The 26107-nt window shown below is 52.9% G+C and overlaps 1 protein-coding gene across 3 annotated transcripts in view; it reads right to left on the bottom strand.

Annotated features, from left to right (window-relative positions):
- The window catches only part of LOC125953788 (neuronal acetylcholine receptor subunit alpha-7-like), a 32133-nt gene extending 6265 nt beyond the window's left edge, over positions 1 to 25868 (bottom strand). Inside the window, exons 1-4 of one of the 3 annotated variants that reach the window (XM_049683680.1) lie at positions 23423 to 25868; positions 22200 to 23173; positions 11182 to 11321; positions 9527 to 9571 (exon numbers count right to left, since the gene is read on the bottom strand). In XM_049683680.1, the coding sequence (XP_049539637.1) occupies positions 9527 to 9571; positions 11182 to 11321; positions 22200 to 22662 (648 nt within the window). In that variant the 5' untranslated portion in view covers positions 22663 to 23173; positions 23423 to 25868. Of the gene's footprint in view, positions 1 to 9526; positions 9572 to 11181; positions 11322 to 22199 lie in introns of all 3 variants that reach the window. The other 2 variants (XM_049683764.1, XM_049683606.1) reach the window with 2 other exon arrangements.
- Between the last annotated feature and the right edge of the window lie 239 nt (positions 25869 to 26107).

The raw sequence follows: 26107 nt of genomic DNA, 5'->3' as shown, positions 1-26107 counted from the left end.
TCCACAAGAGTGACAGCTGACGAGGTGACAGCTCGTGTGCGTGCGTGTGTGTAGCCACACCATGCGGCTCCATTGTTTGAATGCGTTCGTAGCAACCGCAATCCTCACCTCGTCAGCTTCAGGGTTCTAACTTCTGCCCATCCTTTGGTGCGCGCGCAAACTAAAGCTCTAACCCCCCCCCCCCTCCGGGCTGGCCCTTAAACCAATTATGGCGTTTGTGACAAACCACCGGGATCAGGGAGGTTCCGGGAAAAGCGATGGCGCTGCTTATCGTCAAACGTCACCTCTTGGCGAGAGTAGGAAGGTGAGGGGAAGGAGAGCGCTGCTCGTTATCTCTTTAAGTGTACATGTGTGTGTGTGTGTGTGTGTGTGTGTGTGTGTGTGTGTGTGTGTGTTGAGGTGGGATTGAGATTTGTGGCTCTTCGGGTTTGTTGTTTTGCGTGACGCGAGCGCCATTTTGGGCTAGCGCATTTCCTGCGTTTCGTTCCCTCGTTCCGCACCCCCTTTTTGCACCCCCTATGCTCTCGCAAACCATTCCGGCGAAGGTCACAATACAGCAGCCTTGACAGCAGCCGCAGCAGTAGTAGTAGTGCCGACTTCTGTGGTCCCGGTTGGATCCGGAACTTTGATTTACGATTCCGCCCGGGACGTCGTCGTCGTCGTCGTCGTTCAGCTCTTCGCGCTTCGTCTGCATTGTGTGTATGTGTGTGTGTGTGTGTGTGTGTGTGTGTGTGTGTATGTGTGTGCGTCTATAAGCTGTCTATCGGTAGCTATAAGTTAAAACAGTCCGTAGCGATGCGATCCGGCCGCCGATATGTCGATGATAATTCAATCTCCGGTACCTCCCTTCCCCCTTCCCCCACCCACGGGAGGACTGTGTTGTGTGCGCTTTTGCCGTACACACAGTAATGGGCACATAAAAAGGTACGACTTCCATGGCAGAAAATTCTTCATAAATTCGCGATTTTCGGCAACAGTAAATCCTAACCTAAATCTGGCTTTAAATTGATACTAATGCGACCTTTATAGCATGCTGTTTACGACTATATTAGATTGCTTCATTAACTTGAGAGTTGTGTTTGTCGCGAAGCATCTTCAAAATTCCTATCGGACAATGCAATATGCTTTCTTGTTTTTTATGCGTGTAACACGGAAAAAAATACTAACACGTCACACAATTCAAACACACACCACAATTCTATTGTTGATCTGTGTATAACAAAAGTGGAAATGATAGAATACCAATTAGTTAATCCTATTTGCGTGTTCATTACTGTATGTTTTTGTGTGTGTGCGTTGATGCACGCGGATTCCCCCCAAAAATGGTTGTCCCCAAACGGAGGTCCCTGAACATCGGCGCATCGCACTGCGGTACTGCTGCTGCTGCTACTACAGCGCCTTCCTTACAAAACCACCGCAGAACCTGTCCCTTTTCTCTCGTCTTCCGCTGCTACCCTTCTTTTCGACATCTGTGTGTGTGTGTGTGTGTGTGTGTGTTTTTGTTATAAACTCGCTTTTTCTTCGATAGGAACCGACCTCTACCGACCACGATACACAGACACGCGTACGCACGCACGCACACATACACTAACACATACACACACACATACAGCTTTAGCGAACCGGCAACAGTCTATAGAGAAGCACAAGACTTTACCAGCATCCTGCCGCTAGCCAGAGCACTGCTAGAACGAAAGAACGAACATCTCTCATCGCTCTCTCTCTCTCTCTCTCTCTCTCTCTCTCTCTGTCGCGCTGTCTCGTGGCCACTCGAGGGATTCGAGTACCCCCCCCTTCTTTTGGCTCGCCTTCCAAATCTCACCCCATCACCACCCCCTCTTCAGCCCCCAAACCCCTCTCCCCTCCCCCGCACCACCACCCCACCCCTCACAACGTCATTCGGGACGGAAACCAGGAATGTTATTACTTTTCGCTGGCTGGCTTTTGGGGTTCCTGCTTCCTTCCCTAGAAGAGAGAGAGGGAGAGAGAGAGAGAGAGAGCGTGGAGGGGGGACAAAGGGGGTTGGGTGGTACCGAGCTAGTGCCAGTGCCAGTGCCGCACCGCAAATGGTGCCCAAATGGTGCGAATGGTAAATCTACCGGAACTAATATATACGGCGCTGGTCTCCACCGTGGAATGCGCCGCGGCCGCACACACACACACACAGGCACAGGCACACGCACAGACACACAGCAGCAGCGCGCACAACTTTTGGACCGACTTCCCCCGGCAAGATGCTGATGTGCGCGTCGTGGCTTTGTTTTGCTTCTCGCACGAACACACGCTCTGTCTAGCGGGGACACCGAGGTGTGTGTGAGGGTGGTGGCTGCGCTGTCCTTTTGTAATGAAATTCCCGCCCCCTTCCCCCACACCTCCCTTTTTTTTTGACCCCATTGCCTGCCCGAATGTCGAGTGCCGAAGTGTAGACGGTGAGTTGCATTTGGGGAGTTCAACCACCACCACCACCACCACTACCAACTTGAACTCTTTTCCCACTTTTTGCCCAATCCCTTATATTTCATCCCTCCAAAGGGATGGGAATATAGTGGAAGTGTCACTTCCGGTGGTGGTCTCGAGTCACTTCGCTTTCGCTTGCGCACAATGGCGCAGCAGAATGTTGGCCAGGTTGACTTTACCGAGTGAGAGAGAGAGAAAGAGAGAGAGAGAGAGAGAGAGAGAGAGAGAGAGAGAGAGAGAGAGAGAGAGAGAGAGCAAGAGAGAGAGAGAGAGACAGAGAGAAAGAGAGAGAGACAGAGAGAAAGAGAGAGAGTTTTTGGGGGGTGTGTTGCAAAGGGGTGCAGTTCAAGCTCGCTGCATCATACGGTCGTTGCTGTTGCTGCTGCTGCTGCTGCGGCTGACCACGATGTTGGCGCGCGATGATTAATGTTCCACGGCCGAACGTAAGCTGGCTTACTGGCACACCTTCATCGCACACACACACACACACACAAACACAAGCATGCGCCGATCCTGTGGATCCTTTGGCTAACGGAACTGAATAAATATCTTCTTTCAGCGCTCGATTCAGCGACCATGGCCATGGCGTCGAGGACAGACACTGGCCGCCACGCCGCGTGCCACTCTCACGGACGCCGCCGCCGCCGTCACCGCCTGATACATCTGATCGCGATGGCGTGATGATGATGATTTATTGGGAAACCCTGAACCAACCCATAGGATGGCGGAGGGGGATGGAGGATGGGGGAAGTGGGGTAGGGGTTGCCGGAGCATTGAAGCGAACGATTTGTCATCACGACCAGTCCAGGCCCCCGGTTGGTCGATTGACCGAAGTGTGTGTGTGTGTGAAGGCCATGATGTGATCCCTAATCCCGGATTCTAATGAGAACGGAACTGAACTGAACGCCGGACCCGAACCCCGAACCCGGACCCAGGCCCGGACTGCTGTAATGGGCATCGACACGGTAAGTACGATTTGTGTGCGCACGCGTGTGTGTGTGTATGTGATGTCTTGGTGTTAATTCAGCCGTCACTATAGCAATCGATCACTATCATGTCCCAAGTCTGAACGTCGAAGCTTCAGCCTCTCTCTCTCTCTCTTTCTCCCTTTCTTTGTTTGATAGTCTGTTTAATTTACTATGAGAACAGTGGAATAAAGTTAAATGGATTAAAAACTAAAGCTGAACTTTGCAATAAACACTTCAATACTACGAAAGAACAACAAATCAGTTCATTCACACTAGTTTTGATCAATTCAAAACCGCGGTTTTGTTGATAGTTCAATCTACAATGCTACATGGTCGACCATTCCATTCAAATCTGTTAAACATAAAATCTGTCAAACAGCAGAAGAGTGAATAAAATGATACAGAACATAGCGGCAGATATATTGGTAACGGACCCAATTTGAAGTGGAAAGGTTGAGATTTGGGAAGATATGAAGAGGTGACTACAATACTCTTGACGAGGTATCTCAGCAGCGCCCATACAGTTCGCTACATGAAAAGTAATGGTTTATCTTTAAATAATGGTTTAACGAGGCATCCTCCGCTTCGTAATTGATTTTACAGGGTGTGTGTGTGTGTGTGTGTGTGTGTGTGTGTGATTCGAGCGAAAAACGGTGTCATACTACCGAAGGCTGCTTCGAAGCGAAGGCCGGGCAGCGAGACATGAGCAGCAGCAGCAGCATCATCATCATCACCCATGAACATCAACATCTTAACATCAACATCATTGTGATCATAGCATCGCATCGCATCTTCGGTGAGTAATTAATGCTGCGCGCTCGACGGTGGCGGCGGCGGCGGTGGCGGCGACTGTGAGCGCAAGTCATCGTACGACCAACCAACCAACCACCCTGCCTAACAATAAGATGAACCAACGCGAAACCGGGAGTATGAGCATTGATGTGCTTGCGTTGCGTTCGTTACGCTGTTGTTGTTGTTGTTGTTGTTGTTTTGCATTTCTTTTCTTCCGTTCCGTTTTCTTCCCCGGCTTTTCTGCCACTTTCTGCTCTAATGGGGGAGTGCTTCGTTTACTACCTCCTCCCCTCCCCTGGACCCCCATCCCCCCCGCACCCATTCTGGGGTGGCAAATGTCAAACAATCCTCCTTTCGCTCCTTTGGGCCACTGCTAACTGCAAGACACACACATACACACACACATAGAACTTTTGCAGTCAAAAATGGTAGCGAATAGGGTGTGTGTGTGTGTGTGTGTGTGCGGGAGGGCGGGAGGCGTGCTGCTATGATGGTCTGGTCTGGGAGCCGGCGAGAGTTGTGGGAGTTCCTCAGCGGATTATTTATGATACCGTGGGTTCGCGCACCAACACTTCGCGGAGGGGAGGGGGTGAAGACTGGGGGGAGTGCGGGGGTGGGGGTGGGTAGCAGTGTGGTTTTGTGCCGGTGCTCTCGGCATGCCGGTCGTCGTTCGGTCGTCCGCCGTAAGAAATCGTAATTTTTGGGCAGCCTCTGGGGGCAATCGGGGGTGGTGACTGAGGGGGGGGGGGGGGAGGGCTTCTGGCGCGTAATGCTGTAAGTGCCCACGAAGGGTGGGGGGATGGTGAAAGCATTTGCTGAAATACGTTGGCATCCGGAAAGCGATCTTTTCGCTCCGCAGCAACACTGTGCGCGCGCGCGCGCGTACGCCCGACAGAGAGAGGGAGAGAGAGAGAAAGGGAAAACGCTGAGGATAGTTGAGAGAGTGGTGCACCCCTACATTCCACCCCCCCTACCCCCACCCCCATTGCTTCAATAGCAATTCGCGCGCTCGCTAGCATCGAGAAGATAATTCTAAATAATGAATACCAGGACCAAATGGTCTGGCGTGTCTTCGTCCGCGCGCACACACACACGTACACACACGCACACAGAGATGGAGGCTGAACGGTCAGAGGAACGGGGGGGCGGGATGCTCATTGACCAAAAAGTGGAAAAGTTTGGCCGAGGGTCGACCGCCTCGCAAAACAAACGAACATGAAACGCTGCTAGAAGTGAAGTGCGGGACTCTCTCTCTTTCTCTCTCTCTCTCTTTCTCTCTCTCTCTCTCTCTCTCTCTCTCTCTCGCTCTGTAAGCCTCAAAGAGTCGACTCGGTTTTCGCAGCACCGCGACCCCGTCCCCGATGCCGGTAATGTGTTTGTGTTGATCCCTTCCACCCCCCCTTCCGTCCTCCCCATCCTTCAGCCACCCTTCTGTCAGCTTCCATTCCTCCCCTTTACCTGTTAGCGGGGAGCAGCGGCAGCTCGATTGTTGTCCTCGATCCTCGCAGCTTGGCACACGAGCACAGCACCGCAACCCCCTCCCTTCATCCCTTGTTTCCATCGCCAACCAAGAAAAAAAAAACAATCACCCCCCCAACCCCCCCGGCTATCCCCGTGGCCAGTGTCACCACAAGGAGGGTGTCCTTGGTTTATATTTCATCATTTTTGTACCTCCTCCTCCTCCACATCCTCCTCCTGGAATCCCCGCGAAAGGCAGGCTTTCCTCCAATAACCCCTCCTCCCCCCGCTATCCCCACCAATCACCCAGAATTGCCGCGGGTTTTCATGCATTTTTTAATGCACGGCGTTGCGCCACGGATTGTCCCGTGCTGGTCAATTGGCTCGACGGTTCGAGAGACCCCCCCCGCCAAACCAAACCACCAGGGGAAGATGCCCGCCCGTTGCTCGCCTGCCCCTCCCCCGGAAAAGCGGATGGATCAAAAATTCTATTTTAATTAAAAAAACAACAACAGAAACAACCAACAACGCAGCAGGATTGGGTGTGTGTGTGCGAAAGAGAAGGAGGTGGGTAGGGGAGCGCCAAGCTAGAACACGATGATGACGATTGGCCTCATTGAACCCCCCCCCCTCCCCCAACCCCCCAGCATCCGCCCAATCGGCATTATCGAGTGAATTCGAGGACGAAGCAAAATTGGTCGCGAGCAAAGCGATTGAAGGGGGGGGGGGAGAGGGAGGGGCCCAGGGGAAGTCCGGAAAATGGGTATGCATGTGTGTGTGTGTGTGTGTTTGTGTGCGCTGGAGTAGCCTGGGGCGCACCAGAAAATCAGGATCAATAAAAGCCAACCGTGGCCAACCACCACTCGCCGCCGCTCACACACACTCTAGACGCTGGCCCTGGCCGGGCCTTTAATTAATCGAATACATTTTCCGGAACTAATTTCATCCCTGCCCAGCCCTGCCCTGCCCGGCCCTGCCCAGCGTCACGGGCGGACGATGCGCTGGTAGACGTTAATGAGGAACGTTTTCTCGGGGAAATGAGCAGCCGAAGCAGGCCGAACGAACGGAAGGGGGGGGGGGGGGCGATGGGCGAGCGGTAGGTTAAGGGTTGGGGGATTATTGTTGTTTTGGATGAACGCCCTCCCCCCATCCCCCCCTCTGTCGGTGGGCCGCCAGATGGGTCCGCCAGAAGGGCCCCGGAAATGAGGCAAGGCAAGTGAAGTGCCTTGCCACTTGAGATGGAGGCCATTCGCCGGCCCCCGGTGCCGGTGGCGCTTATAAACAGACACACACACACGCACACACACACAGACACAGACACACGCCGGGTCGCTTGCTGTCAACGACGTAATGACCAGTCTGCATCAAATGGAAATCAGAAGATAAATAAGACACAGACGAAAAGAAAGAGAGAGAGAGAGAGGGAGAGGAAGAGAGAGGGAGAGGAAGAGAGAAAGAGATAGAGAGAGAGAGAGAGCGAGAGAGCGAGACGAGTGCCAGTTATGAGAAGCCTGTGGGAAGGAAGGAACACCCGCAACGTGCCAGGGTGCCTTGATTTAGATTTTTCCCATTTTTGGCGTGCGTTCTATCAAGCTAAATAATGTGTGTGTGTGTGTGTGTGAGAGAGAGCGAGCGAGAGCCCACGGTTGGAACGATTGAACCATTCGTTACGCTACGGCGATGTTTGCATGTGCGTGTGTGTGCGTATGTGTGTTGGAATGTCTGGAATGTGTGTGGTGCTGCCAGTGGATCAATCAGCCAATCAATCGGTTGGCAGAGATTGGATGCCAGCCAGCGTCAGTACCAGCCCCAGCGCCAGTGTGTGTGTGTGTGTGTGTGTTCGTTGAACACCCACACGTTCAAGCATCCACCACAGCATCCCCCTCCCGCCTCTTCGAGGGTTGATCCAAACGCTTTTTTGTGAAGAAGAATTCTTCGAGGGATTTCTGGTCACGGTTGAGCCACAACGTGACAGAGAAAGAGAGACAGAGAGAGAGAGAGAGAGAGAGAGCGCGAGAGAGAGAAAGAAGGGGGAAAGGCAAAAGGTACAGGACCCTAGCGCATTTGCTAAATGCTATCGCACCGGCCATTCCACCCCCACTCTCCCCATCCCCTGTGGAGAATGTAAAGAAAAAAAAGGAATAAAACAAATGGACCCCAACTGCTTGGAATGCCCTCCTCCTACTACGCCTACGCACCCTTCCACCTTACGGGCTCTGTTTCTGCGCCAGCGAATTGAGCTCATCATCATAGTTGTCGGTTGGTCGACCGAGGGGTTGGACGGTCGTGGTGTAGGGGGTTATGGTAGCTCTAAATTATTGGCCTCCGGGCTCGGAATGTTGGGCCCTGGTTCCGGTTCGCAGGGCAGGCCCGGCCCGGCCAGGGTTTGTGATCAGCTCTATCCCCGCTACCTTCTGCGCTTCCGCACCGTAGCCCTACCTCAACACCCACCCTCAACCCCACCTGCCCGGCACCCCAGAACGAAAGCGACCGAAAGAAGCGAAGCGCTCGAAGAAATGCTGAGATCGACGATAAGACCAACCGGGACCACCCGGGTGCTTCCTGCTTCCAAGCGGTTGCGTCTCCCACACACACATCACCCTCCCTTCCCCCCCCCCCCCTCCGTTTTGCCGGCAGTCCTGTAAAGTGTGAAGTGCGTATAGGAGGACGCGGGGCGGCGTCGCCAAAAAGACGACGACCGACAGCAACGTCTACCAGAGTATGTATGTGTGTGTGTGTGTGTGTGTGGTAGAGAAAACGGCGCAGATAGATAGATAGATAGATGAAGGGTGCAAAAGGGTACCGGGGACCCAAAATGGTTGATTGATTCAGTTCGTACTGAGCGCTGACAACGGGGGGGGGGGGGGGGGGGGGGATGGGGATGACAGTGAGCTAACGAGCTTCCCTCGAGCGATAAGGCCTGCAAAGGGGAGTGGAAGGAGGGGGGGGGGGAGTGAAGTGAGAGGTGAAAAGGGTTCGTCGATAGGTTAGTGAAGGATCAATTCACGGAATCAATTCCACTGCAAAAAGGTCATCGATCATTAGGGGGTGCTCGCAACCCCGACACAGGAAAAAGAAGAAGAAGAAGAAGAAGAAGAAAAAGAAGAAGAAGAAGAAACTGACGCCGACGAAAAAAGAAATAGAATCTCATCCTCAACCCGGTGTTGTATATTGCGTAAGTGTCAAAATGCGACTTCCCGAAATTGTCGCTCGCTGTCGACGATGACGACAACGACCGCGACGACGACGACGACGACGACGACGACGAAGACCCCGTAGCCGATTCACCTGCCGGAATGGCCCTCTGCGGTCTGCGACCCTTGTCCCTTGGCGGCGATTGGGGGAGCCGGGACGTTGCGGTAATGCGTTTACCATCGCATCGATCTATTTATGCACCCCCACCCCCCGTCCCACCTCTCCCCATCCCACCACGATACCTGCCTAATGTGAGTGTAATGTGGCCTCCCCTCCCCCCCCCGTCCTCCGTCTCCGTCGCAACCACCACCTTCCCTTTAATTCATCTTCCATCCCCTTTTTTATGACGCGATTTGCTGGCGCTTTATCGAGTTCCATTTGCTGAATGGGTTTTTGTTAGTGTTTGTGTGTGCGTGAGAGAGAGAGAGAGAGAGAGAGAGAGAGAGGGTGGAAGGAAGGTAGGGTAGGTTGAACCATTAAATGGGTCCTCGTAGTAGTAGCAGCAGCAGCAGCAGCAATAGGAGATACTATTTGTGATGCGTTGCTGCTGCTGCTGCTGTTGCGAACTTCTTATACGTAAATAAACATTCGGGAACCGGACGCGGGCCGCGGTAAACGATGGCGATGAAGCTCGCGATAAAAGCTGCACTACTTACCAGCTTGAGCCAGATATTGGTGATGAGTAGCTGATTCTTTTCGTCCTGCAAAAAGAGAAGAAGAAAAAAAGCAAGAAGATGAAGAAGAATCATGTGAGAGACACGGGCCGCCATTCTTCGCGGGCTTTCGTCGCCAATCGAACAATTAATATATCAAACTAACTAAACCCCCGTCTTCTTCCCGCCCCCCCCCCCCCCCCCTTCTCTGGCCTCTCCGTTGGGTATCATTAATATTCGGTTCGGTTTCTCACGTTACATCATTCTGCTCATCAATCAGTCATGAACCGCACAAAAATCCCTCCGATGGGTAGGGGTGTTGTGGGGGGACGAGCAGGGGAGGTGTGGCATGGGATTGGATTGACCGACATTCTTCTTGCTGCCCTACCCTCACCCCCCACCCCCACCCCCACCCCCATACACCCCCTACAATAGGAAGGGACCGGCTTAACCACTCAGCGGTGGCAATAAACCAAAAAACACCATCGTGATGATGATGATGTTGTAGGGGTGGATTGGGATCGAGGGAGGGGGAGGCAACACAAGAAGCAGAAGAAGGCGGTCGAAGAAGGCGGTCGAAGAAGGCGGTCGAAGAAGGCGCAAATTTACGCCCGAAGCCAAAGCCGCCCCAAAAACAGTGAAGTGGAGTAAGTAAATTAAAGCTCATTAATCACACTACGACTAGCAGATTTAGAGAGACAGAGTGAGAGAGTGAGAGAGAGAGAGAGAGAGAGAGAGAGAGAGAGAAAGAGAGAGATAGAGGGAGAGAGAGCGAGCGGCAGACATCAGTTAAGAGATAGCTGGGGCCGCGAACAGGGCTTCACCATAAGCCGTGTCGGTCACAATCGAGGCTCATCTTCATCTACAGGGTGTCCAGGAATGAAACAGACAAACAAAAGATGCTAATCTTTTCATTACATTCGTGATCTGACTCGTATTTGTCTGCATAGAAAGCAGGGTTTGAAAAAAAAGAAGTATCTGCCTGTGCGTAGTACAGTGATACTGCTACTGTGTCCAAAAAGAAAGGTGACACGATGTTCAAACTACCCGCGTAAGGGAAATTTTTTATTTTTGTATTTTTAATAGGGTGCCAGTACTGATAGTGACAACTGTGACAAGTTCAAAATATTCACTAGTGTTGAGATGTATGTGCTATTTTGTCAACTGCTACCAGGTGTATAACCTAAAATTCGCTGTTTTTTTGTCGAAGAAACACTTTTTTTTTAAGAATAAAAAGCAGAAAAATAGTTTATTCAAAGTATTTTTCCTCGCTAACTACATATTTTTCCCAGTTTTTTTTAACCATTCCCATGGCCCGTAAACGCTTGGAAACGGCTTCCACCAAATTGATTTGGTGGAGCAATTATGGAATTTTCGAAAGAACTCTAATGTCACCTTAGCTTGTTGGACACGCAGAGGTATGAAGTGATTTTGTTGTTTAGCTATTGTTTAGCGAAATAGACACTTTCACACGTGAAGCAATAGCAATAGAGTTGAATGTCCGAACACGACGAAAGATTTTTGCATTTTGTCTGTTTTGTTTTGTTTTTTGCTGGGTCACCCTGTTATGGCTTCGGATTGATGCACATCAAAGTAAAGTAGCTTGAGTGGGTTTGGGTGGGAGGTTATTGATAATCCGCCCCCAACTACGTACTTACCACGTCGATGATTTGCATCAGCGTTAGGCCGAAGCTGAGCTGCAGCGGATCGGACTCGTTAACCACCGGCCGTTCCAGCACGTTGTAGTTGTCCAGCAGGTGGTGCAGCAGCCGCTTCTCGTGGTAACCGGCATCGATTGCTTTTTGTGTGTGTATGTGTGTGTAGGTGTGTGTGTGTGTGTAAGAAAGAGAGAAATAAATAGAGAAAGAGATTGAGTGTGGGAGAGAGAGAGCGAAAGGGAAAGGAGAAAAAGACATAAAGCGAGTGAGATTGTTGGAAAATGATTGGTATTGGCTTGGTTGTGGATGTTCATACCTATCACCCCCTCCCCCTCCCCTCCTTCCCCCTCCTCTTCCCATCCACTTTACGGTAGAACTTGTGCAATCACACCACCCGAGCCAATGTCAATGGAAAAGGATGGAAAATAATGGGAATGAGAGGTTTTGCGTCATTTACCCCGATCCCCTCTCCCATCTTCACTCACCACGCACCCTACCCCACAATAACATTTTTATCCTCTCCTCTTCCTCCTCGCATCCTCACTTCAGCGCAAGTCCTCCCAAATCAAATATGACGCGGCGCACAAAGGGAATGATGGGGAAAGGGGGTCAGGGGAGGGAGATGGAAGAAAACACACGGTGTCTACCGCCCCCCCCCTTCCCCATCCCTCCCTCCTGCCACCACTTTTGGATATCGTTAATTTTATTTATGGCCGAAACAACTGCCTTCCTCTTAGCCTTCTATAATAAGAGAATAACAGTGCCGGGGGGTAAGGGGAAAGAGCGAGAGAGAGAGAGAGAGAGAGAGAGAGAGAGAGAGAGAGAGAGAGAGGGTAGGGGGGATGGAAAAGAAGGGTATAGAGATCGTTAGCTGCCGCGTGAGGGAGCAGCAGGCGAAGCAATGGGGGAAAAGAGCAGGGAAGGGAAGGGAATGGCATTTTCCGAAGAATGCCGTATGACAAGCGGCGTCGGGGTCGTGGTCCATAGTCCAGGGAGGGTCTGGTTCGCCGTACAACCAAAATACAGCAGTTGGTTGATTGGTATTGCCTTGAAATTGATTTTTGTTGGAATGGATTTGTGCAACCCCTTGAAACCCCGTGCTTCCGATTGGGGCGATTTGACGAACCAGATGCTACATTTCTTCCTCTCTCCCATTCCTCTCTCTCTCTCTTTCTCTCTCTCTCTCTTGTATGTGATAGTTTGGTTTGGAATGTTTGATGGCGGACTAGATCAGCGATCTGCATTCGCATCGCAAACAGGTGCCGGGAACAGTGATAAACGTCAGAGGCAAAAAGAAAGAGAGAGAGCTGACTTCCGGTTTCGAGGCTCTAGCAGGATCATGCGCCTCCATCAACCACCATGCGCCTCCATCAACCACCATGCGCCTCCACTGGTCAGCACACGTCATGGCGGCACCATCACCGTGTCCTTGGAACGAATTTGGTGGAGAGGGGAAGGAGTGGTGGATGATCACTGGTGACGCGACCACCTTCCCTCCTCTCTCGACTGCTTCTTATCTCCAACAGCGTTGATTCGCCGCACCAAGGACCACGCGCCTCCATTTGCGCCAGGCACCAGGCAGCGCCCGCGATGTTACGTAATGTGAGGGGATGAGAACGTGTCAAAACGATGGACGGGGCCACGGGATGGAAGGGAGGAGGGGGTGATAACCGCGCGAGGGTGAAAGTTTGATGAACTTTTATTTTACTGTTGATGGTAGTGGTGGTGGTGGTGGTGGTGGTTTTTTGTTCGTTTTTTCCCCATCCTTCCGTTGATTGGTTTTCCGTTCGTTAGTTTCCGTTAAAAAGCAAGCAAAGTGCTGCAGTCAAGCTTAGGAGCTTACTCCATCCCCTCTCAGTCCTCCCCCTCCCTTCACCTAGATCCTTGACACCGAATTTACCCGCTGTAGCAAGGTATGAATGTGTGCGCGGGTGTGTGTGTGAGAGAGAAACTCAACAGGAACAAAACTGTGCTGCAAAGTTGCCTACCACCTCTCGTTCACCCCCTAACCCGACACATCGAAGGACGTGGTGCGGACAGTGAATGACGTTTGATATGTTTGAAAAACGCACAAACACACACACACGCACGGACGTGCGCGCCGGAAGAAGATCAATGGTGTCCAATTGCTGCTGCTGTCACCCAGTGAGGAAGAAGGTCGTTCGTTGTGTGTGTGTGTGGACTTACACGGATCTATTACTACCTAAACCCTCATTCTTCTCTTCTTCCTCCTTTGCCTCCCCTCCCTCCACTCACCAGCAACAAGGGATGGTGGTACTTTTGTAATTTGTCTAAAAATGGTGAATGTGCGGATAACTCCGGCGCCATACTCCCATAAATCAAGGACACACCTGGGACCCTACACCCCCTTCCCCGCCGCACCGCCTCTATTACTTACAGGGAGAGCGGTTCACAATGTCACTGGCAAGCACTTCTAATAATATATCATCCCAATGGAGGCGGAGTGGTGTGGGGGAAGGGGAGAGGGAGTGACCACGACCACCGGTTCACCCATAACCATGCAAAGAGAAGGGAGAAAGGGTTGGACGGCGAGGGAATGGGGGAGGGGCATTGTTCGCGGAAGCCAAAGCGATCCATAACGCCCTTATCGGATGCTCGTGCTCGCGGAGAGATCCTCCACCTTCCCTCCCCCCCGGAAGAGGGTGCTGCTTCCATCGCGTCGTCTCGTCGATTCAGGCCGGCAATTCCCGGTGCACAACGTCCCACAACATCCGTGGCGTACTGTCACCATCATTTGCACATATCTTGGCATAAAACAACAACATTTGCGGTTCCCAACGGTACAACATCGTTCTCTGTGTGTGTGCGTGCGTGTGTGTGTGCTGTACTCCCAGTCCTGCAATCCGTCACTGCGACGGATCCCCGTTACATCCTTCCAAGGAAGCAAAAGGCGAGGGGGCGCAGGCAAGGGTTGTGGGTAGATTCTTGGCCAAACAATACAAATAACAAACAAACCAACCAACCGACTCCTACCCAACCCAACAACAGAGTGCGGAGATCGATCCCGGGCACCTAATTCACGCCGACAGGTGAGCTAATACACCACAACCCTCATGCCCCTGTCCCACCACCCCAGCCCAAAAACCTACCATTTCTCCGTTTTCATCCCCAAATCCCCGTCATCGGTGGCCAGGGGAAGGTAGGGGGGTGTTCGTCAACGTCACCGGCACCGTTCTGGTCACAAGCCCAGCGAAACGAAAGCCAGTGGACGCCCCAACATGTGTGACAGGGGGAGGGGGTTAGGTGGGTGGGTGGGTGGGTATAATATGCTAGAAGGAAGGAACGGTTTATGGTCCTTCGGGGTGGGGTGTAGGAGGAAGGGGGGAGGGGGAACTTCCGATCCTAAAACAACACACGCACTAACCTCCTCCGCTGCTTCTCTTACCTCAACCTCTCCTTCCCCTCCCCACGCACCTCGTATTTCATTTGTTGGCCACCGGGGACTGTCTGTCGGTGGCCGATCGATCATCGCAAGGTGAAGGAACCAAGCCTGGGGTGTTTGTGTGTGCTGGGGTGGCAGAAATGGGGGAGGGGGTGATAAGCGGCAAGGGTGTTTATTGTGCTCGTGCCCAGGGATATGTATTACTTCATTAGATTTCACCAGATCAGCATTCGGTCATTGCCGGGGCCGCAGCCATGCCTGTGACCTAGTTCGTTCGATGACCATTTGACCATTCCCACCCACCCCTTCAACTGCTCCCCTCCCCCCCCCCCCCCTCCTCGCCCCCACGCGTCTTTCATGATTCGTGCTCTTTGATGTTGTCCCGTTGCGGTTCGGCGAAGGCGAAGGGAGGGGAGGGGTTATTTTTGGGGAATTGAATTTGACAGCGGATCCATTTTGGTCAACCGTCAGTCCACCACCCCTCCCCGGGGCAAAACACTTCCACCCTTGGGCGGCGGTGATCGGTTTTGTGACAAACAGGCGCCCGACGACGACGACGACGGCTGTAACGTCTGTGTGTGTGTCTGTGTGTGCAGCAGACGCAGGGACAGCCATCCCTGCAAGAAGGGGGGTTTGATCATGAGGGTTGAATGACCTGCTGGTGCATACACTGGTGATTAGTGCCGAGCAGCAGAGCAGGTTGCAGTGCAGCGCACTGCATTCAAGCTGCACTCTCTGTATGGAGGGGGAGGGAAGCTCTCTCTCTTCAAAAGGACACCGAAAACCGTCGGAGATAAATAGAAAGGAGAGAAGGAAGGGTGGGGGTGGGGGTGGTGAGGGAGGCAAAGGTGAATGGTATGCTAATGGTGGGCCGATTATCGACCGTTATCTGGACATACTGTCAGTGGTGCAATGTACCGAGACACGGACATACACACACAGACACACACACACACACACACAGAGGCACTAACACGCGCACACGACGGTGCAAGCTTTCGCAGCGCAAGCGGCGCGTACTGTGCTTTAGTATCTGCGGTGCGAGTGTGTGTGTGGGTGTGTGTGTGTAGTGGTTAACCACCACCATCACACTACCACCCTTCCTCCCGATCCTACCCACTTTGGCACTTTCTGCTCCTCCCAGGCAGGACACTCCAGGAATGATTTGTGCTTCTCCTCTCCTTTCCTCCTTATTACCATCAACCTTCCCCCTTCACCCCTTCCACCCCTCCATTTCACCACATAAATGAGATTTAAAAACGGGCAGCAACGACCATGCGCTTGGTGCGGCGGAAAGGACGGAAAGGGGTGGAAGAAGGAGGGGTGATTTTTGTAAAGAGGAAGAAACCCTGGCCGGAGGGGGTGGGGTGCGATGGGGAACAGACACCACGACACGACACGACACGACATGGCGCACAGAAGGCACAGAAAACCAGTATTCGCTTGGGCTGTGAAGGGGGTTGGGATTGGGGGGTGGCTCGAGTACGACTCGTTTCCCTCTCCTCCCCCCTTCCACCCGTCGTCTCGTTTCCGACCATCGCCATCCGTATCACCCCCGCTTTTTCAACCCCATTTCACCCTCCCTTCAGCATTTTTTTTTGTTTTCGGCACTCACGGCCATGCCGCTCACCACGTTTTTCAACCATAATTTCCACCACCACCACCATCGCCACCCCCGCCACCCCGTTTCGTGGCCGGTGCCGGTTTTTACTCTGCCCTACCACCACTACCACCACCACCACTGCGCTCTCCTCTACCTCTTTAGCCTCTTCTCAGGCGCTTTTCATTGGATGCTGGCTTCTAAAATGGAGAGCGATCGCCGAGACCGAGAGAGCGAGCAGTGTGTGTGTGTGTGAATGAGAGGAGGAAGCTGGAGGCAGTAGAAAGACAAAAAGAGACAGAGACAGAGACAGAGAGAGAGAAAGAAAGAGAGAGTGAGAGAGGGAGAGCGAACGAGCACGACGCGACTGCAGCGCCGGTTTGTTCCTTCTTTTTCTTCTGCTGCTGCTTCTCTGCGCCCTCTACCTCTGTCGGCTGTCATGGCATGCTGCATGGGTGTTTTGGGTGTCCAAACGAATCAACCGACCAACCAACCAACCAACCAACCAACCGAACGCTGTAAGGTCGCATCTGGTTTTTTCTTGCAAAGTTGCGTTCCCCATTGGCCATTGGGACAGGCAGTGTGTGTGTGTGTGTGTGTGTGTGTGTGTGTGTGTGTGTGTGCAATGTCGATTCCCAGACCAGTGGTCCGTGGTTCGCTTCTCAACAAAGAGACCAGTGCGAAGAGCAACTGAGCGCATCACCGAACCCAAAAGGTGACTCGAAGCGCGCGCATAGAGAGAGAGAGAGTGAGAAAGAGAGAAAGAGAGAGAGAGAGAGAGAGAGAGAGAGAGAGAGAGCCTGTGCCCGAGAGATGTCGATGGCGCACCGACCGATGGCCTCATTTTTGTGTTGCAAAACCCCTTTTCTCGGGGGCTTCTTTTGTTTTTTGTTTATGCTTTTTGTGTCCTTACCAGCAGCAGCAGCAGCAGCAGGAGCAGCAGCCAGTCCTCCCAGTACATCATCAACAGCATACCACGCTTCCGCGCCCCCCTTTCCCGTCTCAAGCTCCATCACAATGTCCCCCCCAGAAGAGCTCACTACATTGTGCGGTTTTGCTGGCCCATTTACTCGAGCTGTCGAGCCAGACGCCAGGCACACATACACACACACACACGGCCATGTGAGGGCTCATCTCCATTGACTCCTGCGGCTGCGGGATGCAACGGGCCTGCTGCTGCTGCTGCAGCTGCTGGTGGATGTGGGGCATTGCAGCAACCACAGACTATGTTGTTGGTTTTCCCGTTGTTGATATATATTGATGTTGTATGTTAATTATATATATATGTTATATATATATTTATATATATATATATATATATATTTGTTTGTTTGTTTGTTTGTTTGTTTGTTTGTTTGTTGCAGTAGTGTGGTACTGCACTACAGCTGCACGAGCTCACTGGATGACTAACTCAAGTTATGGAGTTCTGTTTTTGGGGGGCTGCTGCTGCTGCTCTTTTTTTGCACCCCTGGCCAGAACTACTGCACGCCACTTTTTGCTAATGTATGCGTGTGTGTGTGTGTGTATGTGTGTCAGCGCCAGTTCTGTGCGAGTGTCAAGTGGTGGCAATGGCAGGGACGTTCCGTTCGGTACACTTGGGTACCTCTTTTAGCTGCCGTAACAAGCGGCTGATGCCCGATCACAGATACAGACGCACAGCCTGCGCGCTCGACTACTAATCGCCCCTTGGCGATGAAGGAGGTGATGAGACTGCCTTGGCGATGCCGGATGCCTTCTAGCCAAGCCATAAACAATTAGAAACATAATTTTCCGAGAAGCGACAGTGCAACAAACCCCGAACCAACCAACGGTTTTGCGGAACACACACACACACACACACAGATTTCTATCGTTGGTGATCGGTGGATTCACGGCACGGAAGCAATCATCACCCAACCGCCCACCTTGTGCTCAACAGACTCCCACCACCACCACCACCACCACCCCGTATTTCGATTAATCGCGGATGCTCGTGCGGGGAGGGGTGTTGGTGGTGTTGGGGGATGTGGTGATGTGGCCAAATAGAAGTTAGCTGAAGCGGCACGCACCGATATTTCAGCTGCTGCTGGCTTGTGCAAACAACTTTAACGACTCCAGCCACAACCGCAACAGCAGCGGCAGTGTTAGTGCCATCCGCGTGCGACAGCCTTGCGAGTGGCTGGCTGGCCTGCTGGGTGGGTGTGTGGGTGGGAAGCCGGAGGACGGACGGAAATCTAATTAAAAGCTCGACAGACGTACACACACACACGCATACGTGCGCGCGTACGCACACACAAACTCATCCCAACAAGGACAAAGAGCAGACAAGGCTTTGAGAGCGTCCTGGAGGGTGCTGCGCTCCCTGCCCATATCTCCGTCCCTCCACTGCCCCGCTCAAATCAGTGCCGCACGATGGGATGATGGCCGATTCGCCGGCCGGATGCGATCGAACAGCACGCGCGTGTGTGTGTGTGTGTATGTGTGTGTGCAGCACGCAAGATGCTGCTGGATTCGCGAATCCAGCAAGAATGTTAAGAAAAAGAAGAAGAAAAGGACAGAAGAGGAAGAAGGCTTATGTAAGCAACAAACACCCCCCCCCCCCCAATCCCCTTCTCCCTTCTCCCCTCCCCCCACACGGGAGGCTATGGGCGAGAAAGTCCGTGCGCGTTCCTAGCGTGCAACCATCGATTGCTGCCAATTGCCAACCGGTGAGTGTACGTATGTGTGTGAGTGTGTGTGTGTGTGTGCGTGTATCTGTGTGTGCATTGTACGCTTGCTGCATAATGCATCGCATAATTGATCTAGAGATCGGCCAACCAAACGACTGAACGACCGGTCGCGCCAGCTGCTGCTGCTGCTGCTGCAATCCGTTTTTTTACTCTCTCTCTCTCTCTCTCTTCAAATATCCGGTCGCTGTGACGTAAAGGATGGTGGAAGGGGGTTCCCGAGAGGATATTGATCGGGGACGGGGAGTGAAATGACATTTAATATTGCATTTAGCGGGCCGCTATGCCTCGGTACCTGTTGGTGGCGGCGCGACGGCGCGACCGCTTGACGAGCGCGGGGTTACGGGGGTTAAGGGGGATGCGAAGAAACGTTATTTGCACCCTCATCCCCCTTCCCCCGGGGTGGCCAGGAACGTGCAACCGAAACAGAGCCAGCGGCCTGGCCTTTTTGGCTGCACGCTGCACGAGCGACGAGCAGAAGAACAGCGCAACCGAACGAGTAGAACTGATCCCCCCCCCTATTCTTCCCCTGCACCCCCTCCCCACGCACAGTGTCCCCGGAAAACCGTTGACCATAATTAATTCACGCTTGATGACCTACTTGTAGCGACAACGTTCCCGTGGCCGTGATTGCAAATCGATTTGCAAACGAGATTCCCATTTGGCGTTTCATAGGCGCTTAGTGGCGCCCCCGGGGGAGCAACACCTGGAGGGAAAGTGAGAGAGAGAGAGAGAGAGAGAAGGAGAGAGCGGGTTGCAGGTCCCCAGACGCCACCCACCCGGCAACTGGTCGATGGTCGATTTGCGCGATTGATGGCCGGCTATTAACTGGTGTACCGGCCTGCTGCTGCTGCTGGGCTGTGTGTGTGTGTGTGTGTGTGTCTTCTTCCTAATTACTCCCCTGCGATCCCACGTGTCGCACCCCCTCCCCCCCTCCCCCGTATCCCAACCCAAAACACAGACGCTCGATTGACGGGTGCTCAATTGAATTTTAATAATTCACGCAGAATCACTCGAACCAATCTCCTCCCCCCCTCCCGTTTCTTCCCTGCCCTCCAGCATCTTGCACACCACCCTTCTTCTTCTTCTTCTTCTCCGGGTTTGCTGGCTGGCGCTAACGAGCAAACCACCGGCGCTCAAGTGGTCCGTGGTTAATAATTGAATAACCCCGCGCGGGCGCGCGCACCCCCTCCTCACTACTCACCCCCCCCCCCCCTCTCATCTGCCATAACAACTAAAATCAAACATTCATTGGCTTTCCTTTCCCGGTTTTGCTGCCGCTGGAAGTCGCGGAAGAGGAATCGAGGAGTCGTTTGGCGTAATGAGCGAAGCGATAGGCCTCTCCTCCCTGCCTTCCTTGCGTACCACTCTCCATTCTCCTGAACCCTGGACAAAACCCCTATACGGTATTACTTCAGCCTCGCTGCTCGCTCCTCGCTAGTAATCTAATTAGCCTCCGCGCACCTCCGGTTTTCTCGCTTTCAGCCTCCAACCGGCAGCGTTTGCAGCGAGGGAAATGATATGGCATAGCGGGAGGGGTGGGTGGGGAGGGGGTGGGGTGCACCACAAGCGATACGACCGCCCCGTTTTGTCAGTTCCGTTGTCAGTGCAGCATCAGCGTCATCGCGTCACCGCGTCACCGCGAAGTGTGTTAAGCGGCGGTTGTCTAATTATTAGTTTTATGTGGGAGGCATGGGGTCAGCGAGGGGGCGCGCGCGAGAGGGAGCGAATCATCGGGAAGCTCGGTCAGGTGGTCTGTCACTCCAGCTGACAATCCTGGCAAAACTTCGCCCCCCCCCCCCCCCCCCCCCCCCCGTGTGTCTGTCACTCACGCCTCACTCAAGCGGTCCGTTTCTCCCTTCGATATCTGCCAAACCCGGCTACACACACACACACACCCGGTCCTTTAACCTAACTTTTCGCCTTCTCTCTCTCTCTCTCTCTCTCTCGGTTAGAGTCCGGTTTCGTTTTTTTTTTTCGGCATTTGCTCGATTGGCAAAAACTTTTCGCAACCGTTTCAGGCGGAGAAGGGTGGTGGGGGGTGGACTGGAACTGACTTGGGTGCTGAGCTAGCAGTAGAAATAGTAGTGGGGCCCCGTATGAGAGACCAGAAAACCAGAGGAGGAACGTAGAGCAGCAAAAAATGGTGGCGCTGGGTCCGGAATTGAATGGGTGGACAAAAGGGAGGTAGCTACGTAGGACAAAAGCCGTTAAAGGGAAGAATGGGGTGAGGTGGTAGCGAGGGGGGGTGGGTGGAATAGCTAACATCCCTTCAACCCCGCCTTCCGCTGCTGGATCACGCGACCGGTGAGCAGGTCCGCTCGGATGCTCGCAAGAACAACTTTGCCCATTGTTGTTGATACTCCATACGCCAAAGAAGGATGGGGCGGGCAGGGGGTGAGATTGGGGTTTCGAATGTAGGTTTCCGCTTTCCCTAGCACACATACAGCAGCAGCAGTGGTTACACGTACAAACGTCCGCGCGTCTGTTTCAGCCAGCTATCAGCTCCCGGAAGTTGGGACACACTGCTGCTGCTGCTGGCTGCTTTAACCCCCTTCCGGGGGGTTGCCCTAACCCCCGCATGGCGCCCCATTCCCTTGTCCGCACCTCAAACCCCTCCCATTCCCCATTCCGCACTTTGCCGCACAACGCACTGGTGCAGAGGTTCGGTCTCCGGCTCGCCAGCCTGTGTTCAGCTGCCCAAGGGGTTCGGTTGGGGTGGGGGAGGGGGTGGCAGAACGGAAAGGGTTGCACGGACGGACGTTGTTTCCCGGACTGCGCCCGGAGATCCCGGTGGCCCACGACCACCGCAATGTTGGTTCGACTCGCGCTCACCACACTACACACACACACACCCTCACACCCTCAAGGGGTAGGGGGCAGATGCCTGCCCTTGATTGGTCCTGCAGCTGGTGCGGACTGCGTGGTCTGGCTGGGCAATCAGGGAAGGCAATCGAAGATGCACCAACCACCCTCAATGCTGGCATCTTAGATTTGGTCTCCCTGAAGAGTGTGGATGTGTGTGTGTGTGTGTTTATTTGCTTGTGTTGTGCAGACCACGATAAACAGACATTGGGCTCTAGGTGTATGTGTGTGTGTGTGTAGATAGCCTAGCAGTTGCATAATTCCTTCACGACTCCCTCTTTCCTCTTTCTACCATCCCCTTCCATCCTCCCGGAAAAGGATCCCCTTTTTGGTCTCTGATTGAGAGCCGGGTACAGAGGAGAATGAGGAGGAGTCTGCGGAGTGCGGAGAGGATTGTGGAGCCCAACAGAACCAATAAGCAAGCTCCTGGGAGCGCTCAACTTACCTGGCAGAAGGGTAGCAATTCCTAGCATCAGGGGTAGTAACAGGTGTCGCACGGGGCGCCGCATAAACAGTGCGGTGACGGTGAGGGCAGCGGAACCACCCGTGGACTGCCGAAGCGGTGGGTGCTGGAAGTGGTGCTGCTGCTGTTGTTGTTGTTGTTGGGGGTGTTGCTGATGATGGTGGTGGTGGTGGTGGAGGTGGTGGTGGTGGTGATGGTATCGGCGACGACGGTCGCTCAATAACGATAGCATCAGGCCAGAGGTAGCACCGATCAGTGCTACACCCAACCAGCTGCTGCTGCTGCTGCTGCTGAGTGGTGTGTACGCGGACCGATGCTGGTGCTGGTGATGGTGGTGGAGGTGGTAGTGCAGAGTGTGTATGGCCTGTGATGCCACGGATGCCGCCAGCGGCATCGAGAGCGCCAGCAGCAACAACATCAACATCACCACGTACGTCGGATCCATTGCAGTCGTACCGCCGGCGGCCTAGCACTGGCGCTGCTCCACTGGCATACGGCTATGTTCCCGTTCACGCACACGCACACCGAACACGCGCAGTCGCGCAGTGTCGAGATCACAACGGATCGCGGTTTTGTTGTTGTTGTTTTGTTTGTTTTGTCGTTGTCGTTGCGGTTGGTTAGTTTTGTTTTATTTTGTTTGGCAGATTTTTGTTTGTTTTTTGGCGTTTTGTTTGCGAGCGCGTTTTATTTTGACGGGTGTTTGTTTTGATTTATATTTTCGGTTTTTTGTTGTTGTTTGTTTTGTTTGGCGTTTTGCGCGACCCCGATGACGAAGGCGAAGGACATAGATTGGTGGTGATGGTTGGTTGGTTGGTTGGTTGGTTGGTTGGTTGGTTGGTGGTGGTGGTGATCGCAGGTGGTAGTTTTGCGGTTGTACCACGACGGGATGCAAAAGTGGGAGGAGAAAACAATTTCGATGTATGCCTAGTCGATCTAATGGAAACACGGGGTGATGGCTGAATGGGTGGGGTGGGAGTGGGGGTTTTGGCGAGTGGGGAGTTGGTTTGGTGTTTTGCAGTGACGTGGAATGGAGGATGGGGTTAGCGGTTAGTTAGTAGCTTTAGCTTGGTTTAGAATACTTTTGTTTAAATTTTTTTACGCTAGGCGTTTAGTAGTAATAGTAGCAAGTAGTAGCAGTAGTACTAGTAGTAGTAGTAAGGGATTTAAGCTAGCGTGTACTAGTGGGTAGCGCTTGGGATGTTTACCTCAGTACGTTCCTCTTTGCCTTCTTCCTTCTCTCTCTCTCGTCCTTCCTTCTCTGTTCCCTTCTCCTTTAGTGCCTGCTGTGCTTTCTGCGCCTCGCAGTCTGCTTCTTTTGCTTTTCACTTGTGCTTGTTGCGTCCGCGCCTGTCCGGAAGTCAAGTGCGCGGAGCTGACTGCGCAATTCCGCTGCGATTCCCGAGTCCGTCAAACTACTTCAAGGGGGTGGTGCATCGTTGTCACTGCTGCTGCTGCTGCTGCTGCTGCTGCTCGAGTTTTCCGCGTGTTTGCGGCAGACCGTGTTGTAGTTGTTTGATGTGCACCACTGGTGCTGCTGCTGCTGCTGCTACTGTTGCTGCTGCTGCTTCAGGTCAGCAGACTTCGACCACCGGCGCTGCGGCAGACGTTCAAGCACACTAGGCTACCGAGTGTACGCAACTCGTACGCCTGTTCAATCATCGCTCTTTGTCCTCTGTGACTGTGTAGTGTGTGTGCGCGCGTGTGTGTGTGTGTGAGAGTGTGTATGAAAGTGTGTGTGTGAGCGTGTGGCTTAGCTTGGTTACTGCTGCTGGCGAGGGGCTTTCATTGTCTTCTGCTTCCGCTTTCCGCTGACGCGCTGACAGCAACTTCAAGGGGCTTCGGGCGCTTAGCAACGAGGTCAGTCTGCCCGAGGTCAGTGTCACAGTTCAACAGCTGTGGGTTGTCGGTTGTGGATGTTCAAGGAATCTCGAGGGTTTTTTCCGGTGCAACGGGATGGTGTTGGCCACAGCACTTCCCTGTGTTGTGCAGCGCCTGCTGCCTGGTGCCTGGTGCTGCTGCTGCTGTTAGCTCTCTGCTCTCTGCTTTTAGTTGATGTGTGTACCTCTCTTGCTCGTACGCCCGTTGCTGCTGCTGCTGGAGTAGTTGTTGCCTGTTTTCGGTTTCGGTTTAGTCAGTTTGCTTTACGGTTTTTGACAGTTTTATGGCTTTAAGATCTTTCATTTGACGGTTGTTTAAGGTAGCGATTCGGTTTGCGGTTATTAGTTTGTTTTGTTTATTGTTGATTGGTGTTTACGGGGGGGTGGGGCGGGGGGGGGGGTAGGAGGGGGCGGGAGGTCAGGTCAGGGGGTAGCTTGGATAAAATGTGTTAGCGTGTGCGTGTGTGTTTGGTTTTTCGTTGCGTTGCGCTTTTGGTTTTAACAGTTTTGCTTGTTCGCAGTTTAGTGGCACGATTCGCTCATCATGCCCGGCCTATCCTCACTCACAGGAATTCAGGAAGTATGGAAGAGGTAGGTGTAGGTCGGCGTGGCGAAGGGCGGAAGAAGGCTTTTCTCATGTGTTTGTTGCAGGGTGGTGAGGGGAGTGAGGGTTTCGCTTTGTTTTTGTGGTTTTGTTTGGGTTTTTTAAAATTTATTTTTCTCCTTCTCTCTTTCTCTCTCTCTCTCGCTCTCTCTTTCTCTCTCTTTCTCTTTCACACTTCCTTCCTCCGTCTCGTTTAGGGGGTTTAATGGCTTCTCCAGCGAGCGTTTAAGTGTGCAGGGAATTAGAGTTGGTTTTTAGGAGCACGCATTGCCGCTTTTGTTGTTGTTGTTGGTGGTGGTAGTAGTAGTAGTTGTTGTTGGAGTAGTAGTAGTAGTAGTAGTAGTAGTAATGGTAGTAGTGGAAGTAGTAGTAATTCGGGGGAAAATAGAATGTTTTGGGGGGGTCGGGGTTTGGTGGTGGTTTTGTTTGGAAGTTAGAAGAATAGAAAACGCTTCACTTTACTTCCTTCTTCCGGTCGGTTCCGCTTCTGGCGCAGACCATCGTCGACGGCGATCCAGTGGCAGTGGCGCAGGAGTTGCCTCCGTACGAACGCATCATAGTGCTCTCTTTCGTTTTGCTTTCTTCCTTTCTTTCTTTTCTTTCTCTCTCTCGCTCTCTCCCTTCTTTTTCCCCTCTTCCTTTCTCTCCTCTCTCCTTTCCTCTTCTTTTCTCTCTCTGCTCTTGACGATCGATCGATCGAGCTAGGGTCGATCCACTTCGTAGGTTAGCGTCGCGCACTATCAATCGTTCGAAACCAAACCGTGGGAACACACACACGCGCGCACACACTCGTACAAACACAGAAAAACACTCGCCGGATCGCGGAAGGAAAGCGAAGATGGACCGCGGATCGTCGTCGTCGTCGTCGTCGAGGGTCGTGGAACAAGACAAGTGTCAAAGGCACCCTCGGCGCTGCGCACTAATCGGACGGCGCCGCTCACTCACTCACTCACTGACACGTTCGCAGCACGCGTACGCGAACACTGAACACACTACACTGATGACAAACGAACACGCACACACGCACGGAAAGGAAAAAACGTCAACCAAAGCGGGAACAACAAACTACTCCTTGCACACGCACGCACGCACACATATACACACACACCTACACGATCGCACGGTGTTGAATTGGCGCACACTAGTGTAGTCCCTGGGGCTGAGCAAATAGCAGTTGAGAAAGTAGTAGTAGTAGTAGTAGTAGTAGTAGTGGTAGTGGCGGTTGTAGAACCCGTTATTGTTTGCTGATGCTGTAGAAGACCCTTAACCGGCAGCCACAGTGGTGGATGGATGAGTGGGTGGTTGGGTGGGGAGGGGGGCTGGGGTTATTGTTGTTATACAGTATGTGTGTCTGTGTGTGTGTTTGTGTGTGTGTATGTGTGTATGTTCTGTGTCCTGTGACAGGCTGG

Source organism: Anopheles darlingi, chromosome X (assembly GCF_943734745.1).
Source record: "Anopheles darlingi chromosome X, idAnoDarlMG_H_01, whole genome shotgun sequence".
Lineage (NCBI taxonomy): Eukaryota > Metazoa > Arthropoda > Insecta > Diptera > Culicidae > Anopheles > Anopheles darlingi.
The sequence above is the reverse complement of the archived record's forward strand: the minus strand, read 5'-3'. Positions and strand labels throughout refer to the sequence as shown.